General features: G+C 38.7%; 1 protein-coding gene across 1 annotated transcript in view; it reads left to right on the top strand.

Annotated features, from left to right (window-relative positions):
• The window catches only part of vps37d (VPS37D subunit of ESCRT-I), a 44,475-nt gene extending 38,909 nt beyond the window's left edge, over nucleotides 1-5,566 (top strand). The window contains exon 4 of the mRNA XM_055226936.1: nucleotides 767-5,566. Coding sequence (XP_055082911.1) covers nucleotides 767-1,279 — 513 coding nt within the window. The 3' untranslated portion in view covers nucleotides 1,280-5,566. The remainder of the gene's footprint in view (nucleotides 1-766) is intronic.
• Nucleotides 5,567-19,531: the final 13,965 nt, after the last annotated feature.

Genomic DNA, 19,531 nt, shown 5'->3' with positions numbered 1-19,531 from the left:
GGTCCTGCCTTGGTCTCAGCTTGGTCCCAAGGTGTACTATGCAACTTTTCTGGTGCAATGTCCTATACAAACTTGTCTTCAGTTCAGTGCTGTTGGTTATGTTGCCTCCCTCTGTGTGCGTCCATGTGCACTGTGTGAATCCACGTCACGGCTACATGACTTTAGTACAGAGCACATGTATGTTTACTATAGAACACGATACTATCACACAGACTCTGTTGACCCAGCTTGGTTCAAATACAGGACACCGCAGCAGAGGGCCCAGAGCTCAGTGCTATCCTGTATGCAGCTGCTCAAATTATCCATAATTAGGGTGGCCCGGTACAGGATGGTATAACACTATTGATATAAATGCAAAATCCATATCTCGCACAGCTAAAAGAAATCATGTGGTTTGGATTTTTTTTTTTAAACTACCAATTAATTAAGTAAATGTCTAAACCTGATCATTTCTATTAGGAGCTAGACCCAAAAACTCACTCTATTACAACAAAAATCAGCAATTTAACAACATTCATTTTAGCTGCCACTCATCTGTATTAAATATTATTGGTCTATAAAATGTTGTGATGTCATCTAAACACACAGCAATAGCCCTACTGGTTTGTTTTTATAGTATTTTTTATGTGAGGTCATACAAATTTAATGAAAATCATACGTTTTTGCCAGTGCCATCCATTATACACCATTATCCATTATTCCATTATACACAGGGCACGTCTGTAGTCGACTACAGCCCTCACAGCTGCTGTTGTTGTGTCCTCAGGAGCTGCTAGAGAAGTTCATGGAGGGGAATCTGGCTCTGGACGACTTCCTGGACTCTTTCCAACGATGGCGTCGAACCTACCATGTCCGGAGAGCGCAGGCTGAGAAGATGCAGGAGCTGTCCCAGGCCAAGCCCCTCAAACCTTGCAGCCGGACAGGAGCAGAACCGGACCCACCCACTGCCACCCAGGACAACCGGGACTCCCAGCCTGCCCCAGAACCGCACAGACCCAACGGCTTCCTCCCCCAAGGCCCACTCAGAGTCTTCCAAGTGCGTTATGGGCTGACTCCAGCAATCCTGGTGCCCCACTGCCCGCTGTCACCCACCGGCAGCGCCCCATGCCACCACCCTTCTCCCACCCCGCTGCCGCCCCCGCTCCCCTCCACACACGGGCCAGCGGTGGGGTTGAGGTTGATTGGACAGCTGCCGGGAGGGTGGGCGAGCGGGAGGCCGGTCCGGGTGCAGCAGCTGTACCGACCCAGCCCCGCGCACACAGAGCCCCCCTGTCGATAAGGGTTTGAAAGACAGTTTGAGTAATGCAAGGACCGGACTACCTCACTCCCCTCCCAGCAGTGATGGACGCAGGGGAGTAGGAGGGGTGGGCGTATGAGACAAGTTGGTTCTTCCTTTACAAAAGAAATTACTGATTTTTTAGGTTTATTCTAATGCATTTTTGAACTGAAGCACAGGTTGCAAAGCACATGGCGCAGAAGACCTAAACATGCAGCAGTGTATGTCCACACTAATGGCTTTTCTGGCCACTATCAGTTTTGTTTTCTTTTAGTTTTTGTGATTTGGGGCATAATTGGTGATCACAATTAAAATCCAAGGCAAAAACTGAATTTTAATCATTTATTGAATTATTACTGTGAATAAAAAGTGAAAACATTTCATAAATGACACTACTGCGACATGAGTGGAGTGACTGAAGTGCCTTCCCTGGCAAAGTTTGAGTGAATAATTAAAATAATGGGGCCTTCCACTTTAATGTGCTTTACAGGCTTCTCAAAGTACTACACTATAGTCATAATGCCTTCACTCCACACTTGGTGGTGGTAAGATACTTCTGTAGTCACAGCTGCCCTGGAGCAGATGACATAATCAAGGCTTTTAATCTGCGCCATCAGCCCCATCACTCACATAGCTCATTCATATTAGGCAAAGTAGGTGAAGTGTCTTGTCTAAGGACACAATGACATTATGCAATGGTCCAAACGGACTACAACAAACTTCCCTTTGTAAAATTCTTCAGTGCTTTGTAAAATCATAATCTCCATGACTGATCTCAGATCTACTCATGGCACAGATGTCATTAGCAGAAAAGACGTTAGCGTGGACATGCACAGAGGCAGAGGCTGTGAAATGCCCGCTCCACTGTTTACACTGTGTCCGCTCATTACCCACAGTCCTTTGCAGCGTGCTTTATTTATTCATGTAAATCCTGTTTGAATGCCTGACTTCAGAGTGTGCTGTTGGGGATATGAGACACTGCTGCTGTTGAGAATGTGGGCTTTGTGCTGCGTTCAAGTGAGCTGGGGGAAATGCACACTGCTCCAAACCGAACAAAAGGAAAGACTGCAGTTAAGATTTGTGTTTTCACTGCAAAAAAGAATACATTGGTATTTGAGTTCAGAATATGAATATTTGAATTAGAGGTGAGTTTACAGATACAAAGCCCTTTTTGTAAAGTTTGCATGTTCTTCCCGTGTTTGAATGGGTCTCTATTATCAACCTAAAACACATGCACTGTAGGCTAACGCTATTCCTTCAGATAGCAGCTACTCCTGCTAATCTGGAGAAGGATGCCCACATAGAACCATTTCTTTGAGGTTTTTTTTTAGTTTGTTTAGTTTTTTTCCCTTGCTCGGATACTTTTTTTTTTTTTTTTTTTTTTTAAAGTAAACTACTTACAATTTGAATAAGAACATTTAGCATTTAAGATGACAGAAAAAAACTGAAACCAGTCAGTAAATTAAAGTGGGACTAAGCCTCTAAACTCCGGCCAAAACCACATTTCAAATAGAGCTGCTAAACTGAACTGTACCTGCAGGACTAAAGAGAGTGAGGGGAGAAGAGGGGCAGAGTCTGGGTATGAGGAACTGTGTAATTGGTCTAAAAGGTATCAACATTACAAACACCTAGTTGCAGGGGTGGAGTTTGAAATCAGAAACACCTGTAATCAATGCAGTCTTTGTATGATGTCATAAAGTACCTGAAATTGCCGTGACCAGTGGACCGAACACACCCTAATTTTTATGCATTTTTTACCACTACTGCAAATGTAGTTTGGAATTGCCAAAAAGGACTAGGAACAGAACAGTTTAGTTCCACTTAAAAAGGGCCTATATTACGCCATTTTCTGATCTGTTATAATGCTGTTTCCGCATCACAAACAGACCTGGAGTTGTGTTTTGTTTCATTCACATGTTTAACACACAAATCCTGCATATTTAGGCAGAGTTCATCTCTCATGAAGAAAACACCTTGTTCCTTCTTGTGATTGCAGACTAATAATAAAGGATTGCTCAAACGTGCGAGTTATGCAAAACACAACTCCACGCATGTTTTTTTTTTTTTTTATATATATATCAAAACCATTGAAATCAATAGGATTCAAATGATGACTTATGGTATTCATTTTTGCAGTGTTTAGTGTGTCTTTATACGTCTTTTATAGTATCTTTGAGTTTTTGGATTGTGGAAGCTTTAACCATATATGGACTGTCTGAGGGAGTGGGCGTATCCAAAGGAGAAGCCATGCGTGTGATTTGGAATGGTGCCACGTTCTTATGGTCTTTATGTTCCTGAATTATTCATACACACGTCTGCCTCTCTACAGGAAAATGCCTTGTGCAGCCAGTGCCTCACATGTACACACAAACGCATTTACATGACAACCGTGGCCTACATGTTACAGTATGAATATGAGCTGTCCATGTTTAAAGGATCCATATTACACTTTTCTGATCTAGGTTTTAATGTTTCCTCATCAAAAACATACCTGGAGTTGTGTTTTGCTGTATTCACACATTTAACACACAGAGACTACATATTTAGGCTGAGCAAGTGTTTTCAGCTCAAACTGAAACTTCCACATTGTGATGTCAGTTGGTAATACAGGAAGTGCTCCACTGTGATTTTAATCTCCATACACCTTCAGTAGAATCATACGGATAATTTCAGCCATGGAATTGCCAGTCTCTTCTAAACAAAAGGTGATTACGTGATGTTGCTGTGACGGTCCCATTAGCTGTCTTGCTATCGGTGGAGGCAGAACAACAATGCCCTGTGCAGTCTGACTTCTTCAGGACAGTATCCCAGCTGTGTGAGAGTCAAAAGACCCCCTTGTCCCAGTTTATAGTCCTGTGGGCAAGTTTCTGTATTTTTCGATTGCCTCCTTAATCCAGCGACGATGTTTGTTGTCCTCTGTCCCAGTGATGTTTGCTCCATCCCTTCACTGTTTCCTTCTCACATTCTGTCCTATGTTCTTTTTTCCATGAAAGCCACTGAAAGCCCTTCCTGTTTCCCCCAGGTATATTTTATTGCAAGACAGGCAGGGTTTTTCGTATATGACATTGTATTTGTGCTTCGGTTCTATTTTATCTTTAGGGTGGAGTTTTCTGTACGGTTTTACTGTGTTTATATTGTGTTTTTTCATTGCCCTTTGTACTTTCTCTGTTATACCCTAATGTACGGTGATGGTACCATGGCCATTCCTTTTCCTGGACTTTTTTTCCTTTGTTTATTGCCCATTTTTGGTGTTGGCAAGGGTTTTTGAAAAAGTTGTGGGTGTGTTTGTCTTCCTCCCACTTGTTGTGTTCACCTGTTATAATGTTGATGCAGATGGTGCTGTCGTTCTCCCTCCACCCGTAGGAAGCCAGTGCCAAAACCTGTTTAAATCAGTTGACTGGACACATCACAGTAACGTAAGCGATTCAAACTGTCAGGTATGAAAACAAACTAAACTTTGGGCTGGAAAAATTATCTATTAAAATAAAGTAAATGTAGCTGTTAACATAAACTACTGCTTCATGACATCACAAGGTGTAACAGAGCATTTTGAGCTTTGTAGATGTAGACAGGCTAATAATGCAGAACTATTTAAACATGTATGAATGAGCAAAACACAACTTCTGGTATGTTTTTGATGAGGCAGCAACATTCTAACATGGCTTGAAGCTCACAAGAGTCAATTTTTTAATGTAGGACCTTTTAGGACACAAGAAGTGGCTTTACTTTGTGGGTGGGGAGTGATCAAAATAAAAGATATTTGCAATGCATTTTGTGTTCCAGTCATATTACGATTTATGGACATCAATTGTAGAAATTTTCACTGTTCTAAAGATCAAATTGATGTTTTGAATTATTGAATTACATTGTTTTCATTTGGAGTCAAGCGTACTAGACATCAGTACTATAGTTGACAAAAATAAATGTATGTTGTTTTCGTTTTTGTTGAGTTAATGGCACTGCAAAACATGTGTCTTTACTGAGCAGGCTTGCTTCTCCACAACCTGACTCTTACTCGGCCTGGAGGGTGCTTCCATGGAAATGTTCTTCCTTTGGCTATATTCCACAGTATGGCATAAATCATATCTATCTCTGTGGTAAATGTTCCAAAGTATGGTTTTAATTTCTAATTTCTTTCTAAATCGATGGAAGCATGCAGGTGATGTGCCACCCCCAGAAAGTTACAGTGTGTACCTTTTTAAAAAGGTAAGCAAAAGAGCCAGAATACTTTTTGAATGAACCTTAAATGTAATGTCTTCAAGGCACTGTACCTGATTGTACTGTCCTAAGAACTTGAAAAACACAAGTATTTCATTTTAATTGGTTCCAAGTGGTCCAAAGTTATTACTCACTAGCATGCTCATGTGTACTTCTTGGTTATCTGACAATAAAGCCATATGGCGGACACATATCTGTACTAGGACAAGACAAATTTTGTTCAAATACATGGAATAAAATCAGGTACAGAGCCTTTCAGCATCTTCAAATCTCCATTGGTTTAACTTTAGGTTAATTGACCATTATTCTCCAAGGATTTTTCTCATATTTCATAATAATTATGCATCTTGTCAATCATTTCATCAGGTTCAAATTGTCTTCCTAAAGACAATTATAAAGCCTTCGAGCAGTGTAACCAATCAGTTGTGCAAAACTGCAAGAGGAAGTCACGCAAAGGTGATGTTTTTTGGGAGCTTTTTACCATGTTATAACATTGTTCCCTCATCAAAAACATGCCTGAAGAGGTTTTAGATATCATCCTTGGATGTTTGAATAATCTAGCAATCTCCCTTGGACACTATTTGAACCCTCCTTATGGTTAGCAGTATGATTCTGTGCAATGCTCAGCAAAAAAACCTCCATCACCCATGCTTCCACATGATAATTCTCCATAAATATACAAAAGCAGGATACAAAACAATACACTATAATTTCACAATCTTGATGTGATGTGCAGTAGTTTTGACATGCCCGCCATTTGTGTTGGAGGGGAAGGGCAATTCAGAGCATAACATGGTGATCTTAATATATAAGGTGTTAACAATTAATACCCCCTCTTTAAGGTCCTATCACGTTTCTGTTGTTTCTGACTGCTCCTAATGCAGTTTGGGTTCACTCAGGGTCTCCAGTTCAGATGCATTTATTCTATATTAAACTTTGCCATGTTTCATGTTATATGTGTGTGTTTATATATATATATATATATATATATATATATATATATATATATATATATATATATATATATAATATAAACACACATACATACATACACACACACACACAATGCTTTGTATATGGCAAAGAAGGCATATTCGTGCTGTTCAAAATAGTCTTGAGTCTTAGATAATTAAAAAAAAGAACTATATTTTCTACCTCTTCACCGTAGTATTGTCCCAGTGTTATTTGGTATCACCTTGGATTGAATAAGGGAAGCAATCTGAATGGAGGGCATAAACTGAACCTACAATGCGTGTCCTGACTTAAACCACAATACTTCCCTTAGAATGGGGCTCGTACTGGCTGCTTGTCAGGAGGGTGTATGGCAGGCATGCCCAAACTGTGGCTCGGGGGCCAAATATGGCCCTCAGACCAAATTTTCTTGGCCCTCAAGCTTCCAGGTGAATTGGCCCATGTTACCTTAAATGGTATTTTTTACTGTACGTTTCTGAAAATCTACTTACTGCCCATCTAAAATATTTGATGTGTCCCATTGAGGATGTAAGCATGAATAAAGGTCTAGTGATTCAGTCTAACTTATAATAACATAGATTTTCACTGTATTGGTGACGGCCCTCAGCTATGTCTGTTTTTATATGTGGCCCTTAATGAGAAAATATTGTGGGGTTGGGGTATGCCTGGTTGTGTGGAAGTATAGGTCATGTCTTGCGTGGGATCCAGAATACACACTTCTTTAATACAAGATGTGAGTCTGGTCTCCAGTGGTTGATCACAATTGACAGGTGGTTTAGCCAGCACTAAAGTCTTACGTTAATCTGAAGTGAGAGAAATTAGATTTTGTTTAAAACAATGGACAATGGACCAATGAGCCCTGTTGTTTCACATTCTTAAAAACAAATCTGATTGGATGGTTTTGTCTGAATCTTGCTTGATTGGCGACTGAGGGCGTGGTGACCAGACCGTGGATCTATAATAAGTCATGGATAAGACGTACCCCTTCTGTTCTGGTGCTGGAGCGGCCTTTCATTGAACTCCCATAGGTGCAGTCTCGTCTAGCCAGGCAAGGTCACGTCTAGATGAGATGAAGGTAGGGGGTTGCCTGTTTGGGGTTGGGAGAGTCCAGATGTCTTGTTGGGGGTATATTTGGGGTAGTATGTTCTGCCTGATGACTGAAGTGTCTGTGTAAGTTTGCAGTACTGTGTGCCTGGATGTACTTCTGTCTGTTATTGTGTCTCTGGTGTAACTGCCTTCCCACTGGGGACTAATAAAACCATCTACATCACTGCCTTTGTTGTGAAATGCTTTTCTTTCTTTCACTCAGACATAACATACTGATCCACGAGAGACACAGCCTAACAGTTCAATTTACTGTAATAACGACACATCTGCATTAACCCTTTATGACCTGCCATAGAACAAGTCCACCAATGCATTGTTTAATTTTTGCATTCTATAGTGCCATTTTAAAGACTTACACAAATTCCATCAGTGTGTTACAAATAAGACCATATTTAAGATAAGTAATAGTGAAAGTACAACAGTAATATGCATGTGTCTGTACTGAGGAGTCTTCTTTGACCTAATTTCTCCTGGGCTGAACACGGACATACTTGTAGTGGTAGTCTGAGTAGTAGTGCTGCTGCTGTAAGCTTACAGTTATGAACACTGAAGTACTGAGGAGGAATTCGGGTACTGTCAGTGGTGAGGGAACTGCTTCATCTGTTTGGTAAAATTACAGAAAATTAGGCACTTATTTCTTGGCAACTGCAAGCTATGGAGTTGTAAAAGTCCCCAGTCGCAGGAGTACCAGTTGCAATACCAGCAGCGGTTGTAAGTAGTAGACAGTGGTGGGCCGTGCATTTCGCCCTTGGGCCTTCAGTGATGTCCCACTTACACATTACAACATCACCTCAATATAGACTAGTCAAGCAACACTTAAAAAAGGAGCATTTAACACCAATAAGCATGCATTGCATTCACAATTAAGAATAGGAAATTAAGTTCACAGATTTTATCAACTTTTCATCTTTTTTATCGATTTAAAGATGACAAACAAAATGCCACCAAAATTACGCTATGTGAGCTTAAACAGGTTTGTCCAATAAACTGCACCAATAAATATCGCCGTTTCATACAAGACACCAACCAGACAATAACAAAACAAACTATTCTTTGAAAATAAAATAAACAGATCATTTGCATTTTTTGACAATAGTCTATACAACAGCAAATAACTGAAAATGTGGCGCAACAGGGATTCCCAACAGTACAATTTGTAGCGTTTCTCAGAAGCTGTGAGCCATGGTTACCGTTCATAGTTGCTTGTCTGGAAATGATAGACAAACCCTTTTCCTTGCTGGGACAGGTTAGCTAGTGCAGGGGTTGGCCGACCTCTTCTCATAATGTCCAGCTTTTCGTGAAAGTCCCGTCTTGAAAATAGCGTGAAAAGTATATCTGCAGCCAGCTCAATCTCTTCTCCTCCTTCAGCCATTATGGATTAAAAATACAGCAATAGAAACTGGCGCCTTTCAGCCGCTTCATCCAATCACAGGACATGTACATGTCCGGTTCAGCGTAGGACTTTGTAGCTGGCCCTGGAATGCAGAATCGAGATCTGATTGGCTATTGAAACTGATTGTGTCTGTGTCTACTTACAGCGGACAGAGCCTTCTCTGTTTACTCTAAAGGCCCCAGGAAAATGAAATTTGCCTGATAACACAAGTAGCTGAAATATAACTGGATAAAAACTCTACCACAATAAACAATATTGGAAGCCACTCCACTAAGTGGATATAATATGACATAAAGAGAACAGATGGAAGCACCAAATTCATATTTATCTCTGGTAAAAGAAGTTATAGATTTTGTTATGAATGATACCAGAATTTGGAGAGGAAATGTCTTCTGCATTTGAGAGACACGTCATACAAATTAGCAGCTGTGGTTGGACCGTCCCAAGTTAGGATAGAGGCTTGTCATGCCCTGTGGTTTTTTTGGTTTCAGACCTTTATGGATTTTAAAAGAATGTAGAAAGTGCTGGCTGCTCAGGCAAGGAAAATACAGGAAGTAGCAGTGAGTACTAAAACAGAATACTTCTATCTCTGTCATCAACATGGAAAATTCCACTCAAAATTGTATGCACAAGGAACTTTTTTCAGTTCAAACATTCATCTGAAAAAATAAAGGTGTTATTATGTATTTTTATTCATTATAAATGTGTATTAATCATAACTATTTAACTTTATTTGTTCATTTAGACATGTTTTTGACTTAACCTTTTGACACAGGGGCTCCGGTGCACCTGATCATGAGGTGAAGCATAACTTTCTCACATCTCGGTCTTTGGACCAGCTCCTGTACAAGCAGTGTCTGACATCAGACGTAGGAGTACTCAGGTACAGAGGCCAAATGCTAAACAAGTGGGACTACCAACTCCACACCACTGCACATAGTTTAAAGCTATGAAAAGATTTTGCAGAATAGGTCTGCTTTAAGGTCTGTAGCATACATACTATGATTCTGTCTGAGCCCCATTCACAGAGGTGGTCCTTGTTGCCATGGCGATGATGGGAAAAAGGATTGGTGTGTACTGTCCCCCTCCTCAGAAGTCTCTGGAATTTCCTGCAGATGTTCTTTAATCCTGACATAAGAGCAACTCGACAAGCACAACAACTTCAGACAACTACTTTGATTTCATTCAATCTGCTCTTATGGGATTATCTGTAGTAGTAATAGTAGAAGTAGTAGAAGTAGTAGTAGTAGGCATAGTAATAGTAGTAGAAGCAACAGTTGCACAGTCAACAGGCAATTTATGACAACAACTTTAATTTCATTCAGTCTACTTTTCCACAGTTCATTCAGAGAGAGAGAGAGAGAGACTAAATATACTCAAAACATGCATTAATGAAACAAAAAAAATACCCTAGATTACCCCTGTTTTCAGATGAAGACATCGTAGTAAATAAATTAAAGGTGTGCTACTCAGGTGAAAAAAGTCTAATTAAATTTGTTTTCAATACATTTGAAGTACATACACTATGATACTTTCACTTTTCACATGCTTACTTTTAGAGCATTTAAAATACACTTACAATATTACTAGCAATAAATAGAAGTATAATTAACTAGAGATTAATTATACTTAGTCAGGTTTTAGTATATTTTAGTATATTCTCCAGAAACTATACTTTAAGACTTGCATAATTAATTAATACTTAATTATACTTATTGAAATATCTTATTGATTTAATATATGTTTTAGTGTAAAATGTTGTTTGCCAACAGCTTATTAACTTTCCCCAAATGAACAACTCCTTTGATGTTTTCCAGTCAAATTTTAGACCCCACCACAGCACTGAGACTGCTCTTATCAAGGTGACAAATGACATCCGCCCTGAACACTGATGCAGGCAAAGTCTCAGTTCTGATCCTGTTAGATCTGAGTGCTGCTTTTTACACTGTCAATAAAGGGATCCTCTTACAGAGACTAGAGGATCGGGTGCGCATCTCTGGTACTGCATTTAGTTGGTTAAAGTCCTATTTACAAGACGGGGAGTACTTTGTTGAGATTGGAAACAGTATCTCAGATCACACCGGTGGGGTGCCTCATGGGTCAATCCTGGGACCCCTTTTGTTCAATCGCTACATGCTGCCATTAGGCCAGTTAATATGCGACAAAAATATGTCCCACCACAACTATGCAGATGACACTCAGATCTACGTCTCACAGGCAGCAGGTGAATATGGACCAGTGGATTCACTCTGCCACTGCATCCAGCAGATCAGTGTGTGGATGTGAAACAACTTTCTCCAGCTAAACTCAGACAAGACTGAAGTCATCATCTTTGGCTACAGAAACAAAGAGAAAGTGTCAGCAGTCACCGCCAGTCTCTCTCTCTACCATTTTCAAATCAGGCTAGAAATTTAGGGGTATTAATGGACTCAGATTTGAACTCTGACAGTCACATCAAATCAATAACATCTGCAGCTTTTTACCATTTAAAAAACATTGCAAAAGCTTGGAGAGACTTATCCATGCATTCGCCAGTAGGTTACACTACTGTAACTGTTAAACAGCTGCTGTGCATCTAGAGCGCTGTTGCTTGAGTCCTGACAAGAACCAGGAAGTATGAGTACATAAGTCCTGTCTCTGCACTGGCTTCCTGTGGTTCAGAGAATAGCCTTTAAAGCAGCTATGCTTTTAAGTCTCTCCATGGAGTAGCACCAAAGTACATCTCCGACATGTTAGTGCCATATGAAACATCTCACACTCTGAGGACTTCAAGGACCAGCCTCTTGCTGGTGCCCAGAGTCAGAACTAAACATGAGGAATCAGTGTTTCAGTTTTGTGCAGCTAAAACCTGGAACAGTCTTCCTGAAGATGTGAGACAGGCCTCTTCTTTAACAATGTTTAAATCCAGACTCAATTGTTCTGTTTAGCTGTGCAAATGACTGAAAGGTTTTTTATTCTGCACACTTCCATCTTAATGTTCATTTTATGATGATTATTTATGTTTTGATTTGTTTGTATTGTATTTGTTTGGTTTTTTACTATGATTTTAATGTATTTCTTATTCTTTAAAGGACTTTGAATTACTTTGTGTAGGTGCTATACAAATAAACTTGCCTTACCCTTATCTTTGGTAAAGATAGAATATCTGTGTCTGAGATCAGACTTGGCTTCTGTATTTTGGACAGTTATTTGCATGGCAAATAAAAACAAAGTTTGTTTTAAGGTAGTATGTCTACAATATATTTTTGGTATGCTTTTAAAAAGTTCATATTTGAACTGCAATTATAATAAATTAAATAACTATATATTTGCATTGATTTTAAAGTATACTTATAATATATTTTCATTATCCAGATAAGTATTATAGTAACATACTTATATTAACATCTATCTACATTCATTATATTTGGAGTAATGTACTTGAATAACATTTAAGACCAACTATAGCTGTTCCATTTTAACAAAGCTTTAGTATATTTTATGTAGTTAAGTTGACTTAAAATTGTTCTAAAATTTATGCGAAAGAGACTTTAATGTATTTCCAGTTATTCCAAAATAACACAATATATTTTGGATTTTTTTTTTTTTTTAAAGTACAACTTTATTTCTTTTTTACCTGGGTATGCACCTTTTAATGGGGGTCCACCATTTGTTTATCTCTTTGGTGATGTTATTGCTTTGCTGTGTGCCCCATTAAAATGCTGTTAAACTTTAATCTCAGTTCAACTTTAGGTATTTTAACAACTCAACAATTTCTTGAATTTTTCTTTTTGCCTTTCCACAGATCTGACTTGTAACTTGGCATGAACCATGACCTAACCAATCAAGACTAAATCATGACTAAGCCTGGACTGAAATGTGTGGACATGATGATCCTCGTGTATATCCTCTGAGTAAACAAGACCATGAGTTAGTTTGTGGAACTGAGCAACAAAAGGACAGACAAATGATACTTTGCAACTAATGTCATCAACATTCCCTGGGTTTGTGATGCTAACTTTAGACACTGCTCTGTCTGAAGCCCTGTTACTCAAATTAGAGTTTAATCTGACCTTTATTTTAACACCGTCTGACCAGAAAGAGTTGATTTACCTGGAACTACAACAACGAGCTGATTTGTTCTGTTCAACAAGTCCCTCTTAAATAACATTGCATTAGCCAACAGTTTTTCAGTCACTCTCACATTTTGTTGAAAATCAAACATCTAAACAGGACTGTGAATGCTTGTATTGATCGCAGGCTCCTGAAAATTGTATTTTTACTTGAGTTTTCAGAAGGTTTTAAAACTTTTTTGCCAGTGTTGATAATGTGTGCAGTGTCTCTCCATGGTAACTGCTGAACATTCCATCATAGACATACATGTGGAACACGCCCAGCGTTATGTCTCTGCAAAGTATCAATACAGAATTAGTTCCTCTATCTCAGTGTGGTTTGGACCTTGATGGAGCTGCAGGCCCCCCAAATGAGGACTTCAAATTGCACATAAAGATATACTTGAAACAGAAGTATTTGTTCATTATACATTGATCGGAAAGGGGGTTTGGGACCAAGATTTTTGAGTGAAATTATAAACCAGTCCCTATATAGTGTAATGTTACATAATGCAGAATACCGATTGTTCTGAATACTTGGGGCTTTACGGGGCACCATCTGTGGACTACGCCCCACACACAGAGTGGTGAATTATTCAAACAGCAGGGAGCGGCCACACCCTTTTCCTGTTTCCTTTACGGTCCTTTGTCTTTGTTCTGCCCAACACTTCTCTGAGCATCCAACTGTGTTACAGTGTGTCCCCTCATCAAACGCACTATCTTCTTCAGGTTAAAGTGAATATGACAAGTTCCTCATTTCACACAGATGATTATAGTTCATATTTTGCTAATGATCTTCAGTCATTTCTCTTAGTTTTACAGTTATGAGAGGTTTATAAGTCATTGTACTTCCTGTTTGGACACGGGCAGCAGATGTGACATCTGTAGAGGTAAGGCACTATCAACCGTACTGTAAACAAGGTCTTATATATGCCATAGTTATGATAAAACATGTTGACAAATACAAATATATGGTAACACCTTTATTATATTACATAAAGTACAAACTGCATTTTGGATTGCTTTTTTGTGTTACTTACATAGACAGAGACATTCCATTTTAAAACTCTGATACTACCTGTATTTTTCAACTTTGTTATTCAACTTAACTGATAAAAAATGTTTACCAAACCTAATAGCTTAATTAGAAAAACATGAACTCTGTCACGTGCACTTGCATTCTCACATATCACCATTAGATGCTATCTATAGTACTTATATGTGTATGCATATATATATATATATATATATATATATATATATATATATATATATATATATATATATATATATATATATATATATATATATATATATATATATATATATATATAAAGGTAAAAATACAAGTTAATGAGGAAACAGCTTAAGTTTATATATATTTTAATTAAGCGATTACCTTTGGTAAACATTTTTATATAAAGTCGGCCACTCAAACCAGCAGACATGGACATCTAAATCATGAATTATAATGAGTTGAAATCATGTCGTACACAGTGCTTCATTAGTGTTACAGCCCCAGTCGTGCTCTGGAGCCTGTGATCTCATTGTGTGTGTGTGCATGCTTGTGTATGTGTGTGCGTGTTAATGTGTGTGGTGTAATTAAAGCCTGCAGCTCCATTCTGTGCCATCATTAATTCATCTTGGTTCTTCATTAAGACGTCTTGAGTCACAGAGGAGTCCAATCTGCAGCTGTGTGTGCGCACAGGCCACACCACATAGCCATACCCAGTCACATGACCAGACCAGGGTCTGTTTTATTAAAGATGGGGTATTACACTTCTATGGTGTATTAATTGCTAACACATAACATACTGTATTTAGATTGAATGGTAAATCGAGAGCTTTGCCTTTGGACTCCTTCACCACAACAGTCTGATACAGGACTGCATCACTGCAGGTGAACCGATCCGCCTGTCAGTCTCGTGCTCCATCCTTCCCTCTCTCATGAACAAGACCCCGAGATACTTGAACTCCTCCACTTGAGGTAGGGGCTTTCCGCTCACCTGAAGAGGGCACCACCTTGTTCCAGTCAAGAACCAAGGCCTCAGATTTGGAGGTGTCTTGTTGAGAGCATCCAGCTGAGGTGGATCGGGCGCCTCCCAGGGGAGGTGTTCTGGACATACCTCACCAGGAGGAGGCCTTGACAAAGACCCAGAACATGCTGGAGGGACTAGGTCTCTCATCTGGCCTGGAAATGTCTTGGGATCCCCCTGGAAGAGTTGGAGGAAGTGTTTGTAGACGTAATTACAATGTAAACAGAAAAGACATCTAAAATCTAAATTAATGAGAAAAACAAACAAATAAACAAACAAACAATGAGACAAATAAATCATAAAGAGAGTCACTGAGGTAGTGTGGTTTTTTTGTTTTTTGCCTTTTTATTGTCCATTTTGCATAGTAAATTGTTGTATTTCATTTATAAACACTTTCATCTGATCCATGTTATAGTTATCCTTTGTCATATCTCCTTATTTCCCTATAAAAATTTTGTCTGAGAATATTTTGTTAAATAATTTTTAAATTTCACACTAGGCCTGTCACAATAACATAATGTGAAGTACAGTATATCACTACAGATATATACTGTGATAAACAATAATACTGAAACTACTTTATGCCACTGCTACAATAAAAATAATGCAAGATAAACCTAGTAAACCATTTTAAAATAGACAATGTCATTAAGGCATTAGCTGAAACAAATGCATAGCAATAATTAGCCATAGTGACTCACTGAACCTTTTACAGCTCTAATGTTATTGTATTACAAAAAAAAACAAACAAAAAAACGCCTAAATCTCGCCACTTTTATAAAGAGATTACACACACAATAAACACTGAGCCCCAAAAATATATAGTTCCATTTTTCATATATTGAACAAGAATGATAGGCCTATATGACACCAAAATAAACAGTTTTATCTACATTTTGAACAATACCTCTTTGCGTGAAACATTCATTTTTGACCTGTATCATGCTCATGCAGGACTTCGCTTCAGTTAATAAGGACATCTTATATATTGATTTTCCAGAGGCTCAGGTCACTTTACCATTTACACTCTCCTGGTGTCATTTCTGTATAGTCACAGCTGCCCTAAGGTAGACTGGCAGGAAACATGGCAGCCAAAATTTAATCTCAAACATTAATAACATGAATTAGGCCTAATGTTTGGATGACCCACAAGTGTTTTGCTTAAAATGCATGTAAGGTAAGAGTACTTTTTCATCAAAACTTAGTTTATGTCATTACATTTTAGGTTTTGCCAAGGTCTTGGGAGCTATGTTGTTGGGGGCTTCATGCCACTGGTAGGGTCACCCATGGCAAACAGGTCCAGGGGGACAGAAAATGCTTCAGGCGTGTGGGCTTGCTCATTACCCCTCGGTTCAGCCGCCTTGCGTTGGAGTTCACCCCGATGAATGAGAGGGTCACGCCTTCAGGACGGGGACAGGTCTCTCACTGTTGTGTCGGCCTATGGGCAGCAAATGTATTATAAACAATACACTGTTTTATTATCTATACCCTTGGAAGTAGATTAAAATAACATCTATTTTACTTACCTGAGTTCTTTGATTCAATGTTTGTTAAATATATAATGTTTTTATAACGTAATGAGTTTTCTATGTTATAATGTTCCCTCATCAAAAATATGTCTGAAGGTTTTAGACATCATCTTTGCATGTTTGAGTAATTTATCAAGCTCTCCCAGGTCCTATTTAAACAGTTTGCTGTAAGATTCTGTCCAATGCTCAGCCCACAATCCTATGTCACTCATGCTCCCACACGACAATTCTCCATAAATATGCAAAAACATGAAACAAAACTGTATATAGCAACTTGACAAACCTGATGCGATGTGCAGTAGTTTCACTGGCAGGATGCACGCTGATTGTGTTGTGATGGCGCTCTGAAGGGGGTGTGACTTAGCACAGAGAGCAAACGAAGTGGGAACTCAGCGTGTCAAAAACAAAAATGAAACTTATAAAACATGTTAATACGTCGTTTTCAATGAATATACGATTTTCAAAACAGAAAAACTTAACATGGTATATATTGTGTTAGCAGCTAATACCCTATAGAAGTAAAAGTGATTGGTTAGAATGGATCTCTGCGGCCCTCTGGTGGTCAGGGCTGGTGTCACACTTCACAGCTTGAATTACATTTTTACACCTCTGAAAGGACATGGTGGATGGCATTACCATTTTGTATGGAGTAACTGTAGCTTACTTTCTAGGTTTGGACTATAGGACTAAACAATGTCAGTAATTTTAAGTTAGTTTTCATCAACATTATATTTTTGATGATTAAAAACAAACCAAAGCTAATGGACAAACTTTTTCTTTTTTCCATGATTATTTACATTGTAGATTTTAGAGTAGAGTATATAAACAAAAAATAAACTGGAATTGGAATATAAACTGTATAAAAGATTTATTTAAGTTATTTCACCTTTTTTTTGCCATATAATTCCATATAGCTTGCATCTATTTGATGTCTTCTGTATGTATATAAAATGTAGAAAGTAGTAAACATAAATAAAGACATCTTTGAATGACAATGTCCAAACTTTTGACTTTTGGCACTGTAAAAAAACAAATGCATCATCAGACATTTTTGTACGCAAGGGTATAGTTCCCAATAATTATTATTACTGTTTAGGCTTATTTTAAAACTACTGTCTGGCTGACAGCTCAACTTTCCATAAACTAAAAAAATATGGTGAATGCATTTGATTAAAAAGACACAGATACAATAATAATAATGGGACTAACATAAATCATCCCGTCCTCTGTCCCGGAGCTCTGGAACTCTAATATCCCAACAAAGCCCAGACTGCTTTGATCTTTCTCAGAGGCTGGCTATTTGTCACAGAAAGGTAAACACTACTGAAGCCCGTTGGTGAGCAAAGCCCACTTGAATTAGAAACAGGACTAAACCAGGTCCTGGACAAAAGTAGCACTATACCACTCCTCTACAAGTCCTAAACCAGAACTAATCCAAGACTGATTACACTAACCAGTATAGTAGTAAATGTATCATCCAGTGTTGTGTCCTTAGGCAAGACACTTACACCACCTTGTCTTAACTACCTTGTTGGTGGTAGTCAGAGGGACCAAAGGTGCAAATTGACAGCTCCAGGGCAGCTGTGTACAATAGTAGCTTATGACCACCGAGTGTGGAGAGAATAAATAATGTACTGTAAACCAGCTTTGGGTGTCTTGAAAGGTTCTATAAAAATCCAGTGAGTAATTAAGGCCAAATTAGGCAAGGCAAGGTAAGTTTATTTGTAGGGCACAATTCATACACAAAGTAATTCAAAGTGCTTTACAGAATAAGAAAGACATTAAAATCACACAAATCAAAACATAAATAATCACAAATAATCACCATAAAATTAACATTAAAGGAGAAGAGTGCCAAATAAAAACCTTTCAGTCATAGCTCAGTCCCCAGCTCCGTCCTGGGCTGTCCTCTGGCCTCAGTGCAGGAGGTGGGGGACAGGAGGGTCCTGGCTAAGGTAATTTCTATGCTGGGCCATGAGACTCATGGCCCAGCAGGATGCTCTGTCTGCCCTGGAGAGCAGCTTCAGTGACAGACTGATTCACCCTCGCTGTGTGAAGGAGAGGTTTCGCAGGTCTTTCCTTCCTGCTGCTGTCAGACTGTACAATGAACACTGTTAACACTGAACATGTGTCATTCATCCATACCTATGTGCAATACTTAAGTCATTTTACGAAGATGTTATATTAGAGTCTATTTTTAGTTTATTTTTAAGTAGATTTTTAAAATTATTTTAAACTATTTATCTATTATCTTGTTTTGTTGCATGTACCATTTTCCTTCTGTTCTTTAACTGTGCGGTACAATACTGGAATTTCCCCACAGTGGGACTAATAAAGGCATATCTTATCTTATCTTAGATACACAGCTAAACAGAACCGTTTTGAGCCTGGATTTAAACATTGTCAAAGTATGTTTAGTCCTCACTCTGGGCACCAGCAGGAGGCCGGTCCCTGAAGTCCGCATAGTGTGAGATGGTTCATATGGCACTAACATTGTCATAGTTCTACCTGTTTGCTTGTTTTTTCCTCAGTCCGGCTCCATTTTTCAGCCTATTCCAGCCCTTCTTTTGTTACCTCCCTGGTTTCCCAGCAGCTGCCTCTCATTGTGTTAATCAGCTCAGGGCAGCCTATATATACTGCTTCTGTTCAGTTAGTTCTTGCTAGATTGTTGAACAGACAAAAGCAACTATCAAGCCCTGTATTTGTATTACCCAGCTGAAATTCTGAACGTGTGTTTCTCTCTGTTTGAGTTGCCTGTCCCCTTTTTGAATTCCCAGTCTTGGATGAGGTTTTCTTTGATATTAAATAAGACTTCTTTCCTCAGTTGTTTATTTACCTGATTTACCATATTCTGAATTACCTGTTAAAAGGACACCTTCTGATGTAGTTTCTAAGACCTTTGGTTTGCT

Source organism: Periophthalmus magnuspinnatus, chromosome 14 (genome assembly GCF_009829125.3).
Source record: "Periophthalmus magnuspinnatus isolate fPerMag1 chromosome 14, fPerMag1.2.pri, whole genome shotgun sequence".
Classification (NCBI taxonomy): Eukaryota; Metazoa; Chordata; class Actinopteri; order Gobiiformes; family Gobiidae; genus Periophthalmus; species Periophthalmus magnuspinnatus.
This window is presented reverse-complemented; position numbering and strand designations above follow the sequence as displayed.